Source organism: Rhinopithecus bieti, unplaced genomic scaffold, assembly GCF_001698545.2.
Source record: "Rhinopithecus bieti isolate Rb0 unplaced genomic scaffold, ASM169854v2 scaffold_10175, whole genome shotgun sequence".
Lineage (NCBI taxonomy): Eukaryota > Metazoa > Chordata > Mammalia > Primates > Cercopithecidae > Rhinopithecus > Rhinopithecus bieti.
This window is the reverse complement of record NW_016806289.1, coordinates 50,295-60,544: the sequence shown is the minus strand read 5'-3', so window position 1 is coordinate 60,544 and position 10,250 is coordinate 50,295. Positions and strand designations below refer to the sequence as shown.

The 10,250-nt window shown below is 57.8% G+C and overlaps 1 protein-coding gene across 2 annotated transcripts; it reads left to right on the top strand.

Annotated features, from left to right (window-relative positions):
* The first annotated feature begins 2,382 nt into the window (after window positions 1-2,382).
* Window positions 2,383-9,617, top strand: TPGS1 (tubulin polyglutamylase complex subunit 1). Of its 2 annotated transcripts, none has more exons than XM_017875366.1 (2): window positions 2,383-4,218; window positions 9,424-9,617. In XM_017875366.1, exons 1-2 carry the CDS (start codon window positions 3,845-3,847, stop codon window positions 9,614-9,616), a joined length of 567 nt encoding a protein of 188 aa, XP_017730855.1. In that variant the 5' UTR covers window positions 2,383-3,844; the 3' UTR covers window position 9,617. The 2 variants fall into 2 exon arrangements, with proteins under 2 accessions (XP_017730855.1, XP_017730856.1); XM_017875367.1 differs by lacking the exon at window positions 9,424-9,617 and adding an exon at window positions 8,952-9,417 and having other exon boundaries at window positions 2,387-4,218.
* The last annotated feature ends 633 nt before the right edge of the window (window positions 9,618-10,250 follow it).

Sequence of the window (10,250 nt, the reverse complement as noted above, 5' to 3'; positions counted from 1 at the left end):
TACAATCTAACCTTTTTGGTTACTGTTCTAAATGCTTAGCTATCATAACAATCAGAATATGCTACTTGAAGCATGGGTTTAATTATTACAATGAAGCCTTTTCCCTAGCACCTTAATAAATTGAACTGCATTAGGAAGTCCCCAATAATGGGAAATGTGTCCAGTGACTTCCAGTTCTGGTCTTGAAATTATTTTTTTATTTTATTTATTTTATTTTTTTTTTGAGGCGGAGTCTCGCTCTGTCGCCCAGGCTGGAGTGCAGTGGCCGGATCTCAGCTTACTGCAAGCTCCGCCTCCCGGGTTCACACCATTCTCCTGCCTCAGCCTCCCGAATAGCTGGGACTATAGGCGCCCGCCACCTCGCCCGGACAGTTTTTTTTTTTGTATTTTTTTAGTAGAGACGGGGTTTCACCGTGTTAGCCAGGATGGTCTCCATCTCCTAACCCCGTGATCCGCCCGTCTCGGCCTCCCAAAGTGCTGGGATTACAGGCTTGAGCCACCGCGCCCGGCCAAGTATTATCATTTCAACAGGTAATCAGTATAAAATAGTATGAAGGAGATATATTACACTCCTCCTTTTTCCCCGAAGTAATTCTTCAAAGTGCAGATTGCAGGCTCAGCACCCTCCGTGGTGATGAGCCGTCCTCTCTCTGGACTGCCCTTTTGTGTGTGTGTGTGTGACAGAGTCTCACTCTGTCACCCAGGCTGGAGGGCGGTGGCGCAATCTCGGCTCACTGCAACCTCCACCTCCCGGGTTCAAGTGATTCTCCTGCCTCAGCCTCCTGAGTAGCGGGGATTACAGGCACCTGTCACCATGCCCGGCTAATTTTTATATTTTTAGGAGGTACAGGGTTTCACCATGGTCAGGCTGGTCTCGAACTCCTGACCTCATGATCCGCCCGCTTCGGCCTCCCAAAGTGCTGGGATTTCAGGCGTGAGCCTCCGCACCCGGCCTGGACTGCCCATTTCTTTTTTTTTTTTTTTTTTGAGACGGAGTCTCGCTCTGTCGCCCAGGCTGGAGTGCAGTGGCCGGATCTCAGCTCACTGCAAGCTCTGCCTCCCGGGTTTACGCCATTCTCCTGCCTCAGCCTCCCAAGTAGCTGGGACTACAGGCACCCGCCACCTCGCCCAGCTAGTTTTTTGTATTTTTTAGTAGAGACGGGGTTTCACCGTGTTAGCCAGGATGGTCTTGATCTCCTGACCTCGTGATCCGCCCGTCTCGGCCTCCCAAAGTGCTGGCATTACAGGCTTGAGCCACCATGCCCGGCCTGGACTGCCCATTTCTAAACTCTAAGGTGCTATGCGCGTTTTGAAAAGGTCACGGTAAAGTCCTTTGTGAAATCTCAGGGGATGTGGTAACTTCGGAAGCTCGTGTAGCCTCTGAGGGACTCCCCTTCCCAAGCCTGCAGAGGCCTGGAGGGCTCTGACCGGCATCTCCTGCTCTCCCCAGCATCCAAACCTGCGGGTGACCGGCTGCCCGCAGCTCTGTGGGCCAGCAGTGCGGTGCTGGGACTGCTGCTCCTGGCTTTGTCCACCTATCACCTCTGGAAACGCTGCCAGCACCTGGCTGAGGACGGCGCCCACCCACCAGCTTCTCTGAGGCTCCTGCCCCAGGTGTCGACCTGGGCTGGATTAAGGGGGACCGACCAGGTCGGGAGTAGCCCCTCCTGAGTGGCCGGCCCTTCCCCCTGTGAAGGGAAAACAGCTTGGACCCCTTCAAGCTGAGAACTGGTCGGGGCCAACCTGCCTCCCGTTCTGTTCAGAGTCATCCCTCTGCTCGCAGAGAGGGATGCACATTCTGATCGTCTCCTTTGGAAAGGCTCATCAGAAACTCAAAAGAAGGCGACCGTTTGTCTCACCTACCCGTGACCTGGAAGCCCCCCTCCCCCCCCGCTTGAGTGACCCCCGACTTTCTGGACAGAACCAACGTACTTCCTATATATATTGATTCATGTCTCATGTCTCCCTAAAATGCGTAAAACCAGCTGTGCCCCGACCACCCTGGGCCCCTGTCTGGGCCCCTGTCGTCAGGACCTCCTGAGGCTTTGGCAAATAAACCTCCTAAAAGGATAGAAACTTGTCATTTTTCTCAGTTGACACCCACTCCGTGGAGAGGAGAGATCTGAGGGCTCCGGACAGCAGGAGGGCTGACTGTGGGCCCCACCCTGACGGCTCCATCTCCCTCATCCCACAGTCCAGGGCTGGAGAATAAAGTGTCAGGAATGCTTGTTCCCGGTGCCGTAAAGAAATAGCACTTGAACATAAATTTAATTTCCTCAGCAAGGCCATTCTTTTACTTTCTGCAGAAAGGGTGCACTCACCAGCAGTTTTGCCACAAGAGTACACCGAACAAAGGAGACAGGGTCATTTCTAACCTGACGCGTCCACCCTACTTCTGTGTCCAGTTTCTGTTGGCTGGAACAGAACCTCACCTTCCGTATTTGTTCCGATTGGCCAGCGACTTAGAAGTTTGTAAAAGAGGCAAAGGCAGAGGAGAACAAAGGAAGGAAGAAGTCACTTGTGGAATGCTGAGAAAGGTAAAAACACCTTCATATAAGGAAGAGGAACAGGCTGTGACCTAATGCCCGCTCCGACCAGGATAAGCATGCCAGGGCAGATATTTAGGCTACATTGTGGCAACTGAGAACATAAAGTACATTGATTTAGTACAGCCAGCAGATAGTGAAGAATGTTAGCAGATATTTGATATCTGATATTTGAATACATTTTGCTTCCAAGAGAAGTTACTATTTATTCCTAATTAGATGGGGAAGAAAGTATAGTATGAAGAGGAACCTCTACTTTACGTTTGACAAAGGGCATTTGGTCTGCCCGCCAGAGACTCCTGTGGTCGGAGGATGGTGGAACGCTCCCCCCTCCCCAAACAGCTCTCATTACCCCCTGCCCAGGGCAACGGCCCTGAGGGACAGGGACAGCACCCAGCAAGCTCTCTGGGGGTGGGAAAATGCGAGGGCTTAGTGGTCTCCCTGGCAAGAAGCTTAACCAGGACTCCCTGAAAGCAGTGGGAGAAGTGAGGGAAGATATATAGAGGTCGCCTGGGGAAACACACGGAAAGGCAGCTTATGCAGGAGGCTGTGTTTTGAGGTGACCGGGGGCTGAGGAGGGTTGGGAGGGGCGGGAGGGCGGCTGGAAGCGGGGTCAGCAAGGGCTGGAGGTGACAGCCTGGGGGTACTGGGGAGCCATGGGAGAGTTTAGAGCTCTGGAGGCGGCGGTGTCAGAACGCTCCCTCTGGCGGTCAGGAGGGTAACAGCCTGGGATGCTCGCCCGGGTGGCCGCCACTAGGGGCTCAGCGCGGCTGCAGCGGAGCTGGGGAGGGGGCTTCTCCCACGCGGAGAGCTGCGTACTCAGACGGAGACTGGGTCAGGCGGAAGTCCCGGCGGAGCTCGACCCCCAGCCCCAAGGCTCAAAACGAACATGAGAAAAGGGTCTGGGGGCCGGGCGCGGAGCTGGGTCCAGCAGTCCTAGGCAGGTCCACCCCGCGCATGCTCCGTCAGGCCTCTGGTAACCAGGGAGATTGGTTGCTAGGAGACCGGGCTAATAAAGGACTCGCTCACTACCTAAATGGCAAGCAATCCGGCTTTGTGCCAGAAACGGAGCACTTCCGAGGCAGCCATTTTGGAGTCTGGCAAAATTCAGGATCCAGGCCAAAGACAGGAGAGCCAATCAACATACACAAACAGGGAGGAGAAAAGAGAATGCCGATAAGGACACAGGGAAAGGGGCAGCGTGCCCTTGTCATTTCCCAAAGTCTCCCAGCGGGATCCCGGTGCCCTCTGCCCTTAATCAAGATGGCCGCCTTGGGGGCTCTAGCGCACGGTGGAATATGGCGGTGCTTCCGGTCCCGATGCCCTCAGCGAAGATGGCGGCAGTGGAGAAGCGGCGGCCAGCGGTAGCACCACCGGCTGGTTTCACGGACAGCGGCCGCCAGTCGGTATCCCGGGCGGCGGGGGCGGCCGAGAGCGAGGAGGACTTCCTGCGGCAGGTCGGCGTGACGGAGATGCTACGGGCGGCCCTGCTGAAGGTGCTGGAGGCGCGGCCCGAGGAACCGATCGCCTTCCTGGCCCACTACTTCGAGAACATGGGCTTGCGCTCGCCTGTAAATGGCGGCGCCGGGGAGCCCCCGGGCCAGCTCCTGCTGCAGCAGCAGCGCCTGGGCCGCGCACTGTGGCACCTTCGCCTGGCCCACCACTCCCAGAGGTGCGCAGCGGGCCGGCTTGGGCGGGTGGGGCGGAGGCGGACTTCAATTCCCAGCATGCCCCGCGCGGCTCCTTACCCGCAGCGCCGGCTCGGGGCCCGGGGCGTGCTGGGAGTTGTAGTCTGAGGTGCCTTTTTGGGCGGGATGGACCGGACAAGGTGGGCTGGATGGTCCGGGCTTGGGTCCGGCGCTGGGCAGCGCGCTGCATGCGGCGCGAGTCCTTCTGGCCGGCTTCGCGTCTGTGATGCCTTTTTGCAGGTGCTGAGTTTCACCTTGCAGTTCATGATTTTCAAAATCATGCTATTTACAGAGAGCAGCCCAGTCACCCAGGGCCCCCACCTTAGGGGACAGGCTCCCAGCAGGCAAGTGGGGATTCCTGGAAGAGCCTGGCGATGCGCAGGGCGGGGGGGTTGCAGGGAACAGGCCCAGCAGGTGCAAATTTAGAGCCGGAGTGTGGGACACATGGGAGGCGGGAAGGCCGCGGAGTCTGGCGGAAGCATGCGGGGCTGCAGGTGCCTATGCGCGGTGTCCCCTGGCTGGGGCCAGTTCTGAGCCCAGGAAGGTGGTTGAGGACTATGTGTTAACGTTGGGTATGGATGGGCTGCTTTTTTTTGTTGGAGGGGGTCCCCAGAAGCGGAGCCTGAGGTAGGCATTTTGTGTACTGGTGATTTTATAAGGGAGTGCACCCAAGAGAACCCAGGAAGCGGGTGGGAAGAGCAGGCAAGGAAGGATGCCAAGCAAAGGTGCCCTTTCAGCCTCATAACCAGGGCATAAGCGCCCACCATGGCAGCCCTCACCAGAGTCCCAGAGAAGTTCGTGGGGAGAAGAGAGACGGGAAGTGTCCCCTCCCACCACGGTCACGGTGCACAGGTGTACAAGATCATACTCAGATAAGGGTGGCAGGGTGTTGGGGACCTGGACAAGGAGCAGACTTGCTCCAGTGGCCCAGTGGCTCTGAAGGCACCGCCCGAGGATTTGCTGGGGCCGGGTGGGAGGGGAGCAGGCAACGGCAGGCCCAGAGGGTCAGTGGAGCCGTTTACTGCAATGGAAGGCCCTTGGTTTGAAGAAGCTGCCAGAGTCACTTGTGGATTAAGTTAGAGGCTGGAAGGAGCCTAGAAACGGGAAGGTGAACAGAAGTGTCTGCAACTGAGACATGGGGCCAGGACAGGAGACTGGACTGGGAGGGGTCCTGCAGGCTTCAGGAGAGATGAGAAGAGCTCAGAACCACACTCTGAGGGCACCCAGCCCAGAGAACCCACAAGAAAGGGTAGGAAGGCGAGACCAGAGGTGAAGGGGGAGCAGGAGGAAGATGGCCTCCCCGGACATCTGGAAGAGAATCTCCCAAGGAGGAAAAGGGGTCAACAGCAGGCCCACCATATATGGTTGTTCAGGTTGATTACTGCACAAGCCACTCACCCCATAGACACTGCAGATGAGGATATTTATATTAATTTCCGAGGGCTGCTGGAACAAATTATCTCCAACTTAGTGGCTTAAAACAACAGAAGTTTATTCTCTCAGAGTTCTGGAGGGCAGAAGTCTGAAATTGAGGTGTCAGGAGGCCCACACTCCCTCCAGAGGCTCCAGGGAAGGAGCTTTCCTTGCCTCCCCAGCTTCCAGTGGCAGCCATCAGGCTTTGGCTTGTGGCCGCATCGGTGCAGTCTCTACCTCTGTCGTCACGTGGCCTCCTGTGTGTCTCTGTCCTGTATTCCCTCATAATGTCACCACTAGGCCCCACCCTACTTCAGTATGACCTCGACCATCTACATCTGCTGTCCCAAATAAGCTCTCGGTCTGAGGTTCTGGATGGGCGTGAGCTTGGCAGGCACCAGTCACCCCAGGACAGGAGTGGAGCCGTTGTCTGGAAGAGTTCTCATAGCAGGGACCCAGGGCAAGGGTGGTGCAGATGCATCCCGGCCCTGGGCTCGCCTGGGCTCCCCAGAGACACAGCCAGTGGTGAACGTGGAAGACAGGTGCGCAGGCCTGGGCAGCATCTGATTCTGCGCTCGCAGAGCCAGGCCTGCTCCCGTCCTCCCCAAGCTGCCCCTCCGTCCTTGGACTGTCAGGAACCCCTGAGGTCACCTGGCCGGTCAGGAAGAGAAGCCCAGAGCTTGGCAGATTTGTCTCCCTCAGTCCAGCATGTGGACCCCCAAAGGCTCCTGAGAGCATCACCACGGTAGACTGGGGGAGAAGTCATCCCACATCCTCTCTACCATCTTCTTTTGAGAAATGGCCAGCTCCGGCCACCAGGGCTGGTGATGGGGCCACAGCGCCCCCCTCCTGCCACCTTCCCGGTCGTCTCCAAGGCCCCCTGGAGCACAAACACAGACGTTACCTGACTTGCTGAGGGCCACACGGCCACCACGGGCAGAGCTGGGGTCAGAAGCTGCAGAGTGCAGCCCCGGAGGCCTCCTGAGCCACCACGTTGCTCATCGTAGCAGCAAGGACTGCACTGCCCCCTGCAGGTCACGGCCGGGAAAACGTGCATGAAAACAGCCCCGGCCGATCTGCACCAGGGTTCCCCCGACGGGTTCTCTGGGGGCCCGTCCTGGGCACTGCAGGGCCCTGAGCAGCGTCCCTGGCCTCCACCCACTCCTCGCCAGGAGCTCCCCGAGTCGTGACAACCACAGATGTCCCAGTTACCACCCGGCGTCTGCTGGGGGCAAGAGTGGGAAGCAGAAGTCTAAAGTGCGGAGGGGCTCCTGTGTGGCTTTCTGGAGACTTTCCATAAATAGGATCTTTCCCGTATTAACAAATGCTCACATGCCTTAGAAACCACTCTGTGTAGGAGCCGACACAGACAGAGCCCTGGCTGGGCTCCCACTCTCCATTTTGTAATCAGGGAAACCAAGGCCCAGAGGCCACTGTCACAGGCAGAGCTGACATTCCAGCCCCGGCCTCCTCCCAGCCCAGAGCTTGCTGCCTTCCTCCTCCTCCTCCTCCGTCACCCAGTGATTCTGCTGGGAGCCGCCCGGGAGCCCAGGAGGGGCGGGTGTGCGGCTGCCTTGAAGTCAGCTGTCACCTTCCCGTCTCTTGCCGTCATCATGGCTGTGATCTCACCAGGATGTAATTACCTTTTTGAGTGTCTTCCTGCCCCTGGAGGCAGCTGTGGCAGAGCTGCAGCCCTAATTACAGCCCGAAATAAGCGCAGGTGGGGCCTCCCACACGTCCTGAGCACCTGGCTCCAGCCCTGTTCTCCTGTCCTCATAAGAACCCCCACTCCGTAGATGCACAAGGTCAGGCGCAGAAAAGCAGAGCGCACACAGCTGGGAGGGGCAGACGAACACCCGAGGCAGGTCTGGGCCAGGCACAGAGCCCTGCGCACCGAGGGGCCGCGTGGATGCCTGGGGAGCCGGACGAGGGCTGCCGCCCCCAGAGAGGAGAGAATTCGTGCAGAAGTGGTGGTGGATGGAGCTGGCTAATCCTGGCCCACAGACCTGTCAGTCAGGAGAAGCTGCAGGCACCACAGGAACCAACAACCCCAAACCTCAGTGGCTTCAACACAACCAAAACTCTTCTCGCTTCCTCTGCAGGGGACGGCCAGTGGTTGGGTTTTTGTTTTTTATTTTTTTGAGATGGAGTCTGGCTCTGCCGCCCAGCCTGGAGTGCAGTGGTGTGATCTCGGCTTACTGCATCCTTTGCCTCCCAGGTTCAAGCAATTCTCCTGCCTCAGCCTCCTGAGTAGCTGGGATTGCAGGCGCCCGCCACCATGCCGGCTAATTTTTTTTGTATTTTTAGTAGAGACGGGGTTTCACCATGTTGGCCAGGCTGGTCTTGAACTCCTGACCTCAAGTGATCCACCTACCTTGGCCTCCCAAAGTGCTGGGATTACAGGCATGAGCCACCGCGCCTGGCCCAGTTTTCTTTTTTGAGCTGGGGTCTTGCTCTGTCACCCAGGCTGCAGTCCATTGGTGTAATCCCAGCTCACTGCAGCCTCGACCTTGTGGGCTCAAGGGATCCTCCCACCTCAGCCTCCCACATACCCGGGACAGACGCACACCTGGCTGATGTTTAAATTTGTGTAGAGACGGGATCTCACTATGTTGCCCAGGCTGGTTTCGAACTCCTGGGCTCAAGCAGTCCTCCCGCCTCAGCCTCCCAAAGTGCTGGGCTCACAAGCATGAGCCACTGCACCCCCCGACCACGGGCTTGTCTGATCTTGACATGTACCTGCAATCATGACAACAGAGAAGTGGACTGGGAAGTAGCATGATGGCTCTTAAAACTCCCGCTGAAAGTGGGACACGCCCCTTGCGCATTTCAGTCCCAGAGGCTCACCCTTGGTGGGGTGGAGAAGTGGCGGGTGGAGAAGTGGCAGAGGGATCCGCGGAGCAGCGCTACCTTCGCGAGCCTTCGAAATGCCCCTGCGAGCCTCAGCTCCCAGGTTTCACGCCCTGGTGCCGGTGCCGCCCCCTCCCCCTGCACAGCCGGAACGGGACTGCTGAAGCAACGGACGGAGTGTGGCCTTCCGAGGCGGGTCACGAAGGACATCGTGGTGTCCCCCTCCCTCCTGTGTGGGTTGCTGGCTCAGCCGGGCAGCCGCCATGCAGTGGGGTCGCTTGCGCAGCTCCCAGGGAGCACCTGCAGCTGCTGCCAAGAGCCGCGCGGGGGCCGCCTCGCGTCCAGCCCGGGGGGACTGTGGCCACGGCCACCTCATGAGAGACCCCAAGCCAGAGCCTCGCAGCAAGGCCACCGCCGAGACACTGTAACAATAGTACATGCTTGTTGTTTTTAGGGCGCTAGGTTTGGAGTGTGATTGGGAGGCGGCAGCAGCCTGCCCGACCTCACAGCAGATCCTGATGAGATGTGTCATGCGGAGGTGTCAGCCGGGCTCGCGGTGGTGCAGTCAGGCGTGATGGGAGCGCGGGCCGCTGTGCTGCATTTTGGGGATGACCTCATGGATGGTAAAAGCACTCAGCAGATTCTAAGGGCCAGCAAGTGGGGCCTTTACTACTTGGGAGGGAAAAGGAGCCTATAGCCAGATGCGCCTAGAGTTGAATTGCAGGTCGCTGCCCTCCAGACTCTGGGCCTCAGTTTCCTCCTCCATAGCAGGGCTTTGACCCTCGAGCTCGCTGGCATGGCACATCCATCCCTAAGCCCTGAACTGAGCAGCAGTGATGACCAGGGAGGCTCGTGTTCACCAAGCACGCACCATCCACCAGCCTAGCATTAATGAGCACCCACCGTGTACCGGCCCTGCATTCCAGAACACCCACCGTGTACCGGCCCAGCATTACTGAGCACCTATTGCACGCCAGCCCGGCATTACTGAGCACCCACCGTGTACCGGCCCAGCATTCCGGAGCACCCACCATGCACCGGCCCAGCATTACTGAACACCTATGGAGTACCGGCCCTGCATTACTGAGCACCTACCATGTACCGGCCCTGCATTACTGAGCACCTATTTCATGCCAGCCTAGCATTACTGAGCACCTACTGTGTACTGGCCCTGCATTCCTGAGCACCTACCGTGGAGCAGCCCTGTATTACTGAGCACCTACCGTGTACCAGCCCAGTATTACTGAGCACCTATTTCACACCGGCCCTGCATTACTAAGCACCTACTGTGTACCAGCCCTGCATTACTGAGCACCTACTGTGTACCAGCCCTGCATTACTGAGCACCTATTGCACGCTGGTCCTGTATTACTGAGCACCTACTGCACACCAGCCCAGCATTACTGAGCACCTACTATGTACTGGCCCTGCATTACTGAGCACCTACTGTGTACCAGCCCTGCATTACTGAGCACCTATTGCACGCTGGCCCGGCATTACTGAGCACCTACTGTGTACTGGCCCTGCATTACTGAGCACCTACTGTGCACCAGTCCTGCATTACTGAGCACCTATTGCACGCCGATCCTGTATTACTGAACATCTACTGCACACCAGCCCCAGATTTACTGAGCACCTATTGCATGCTGGCCCTGCATTTACTGGGCACCCACTACATACCACCCCAGCATTACTGAGTACCTACTGTGCACTAACCCTGCATTACTGAGCACCTACTGCATACCGGCCCCAC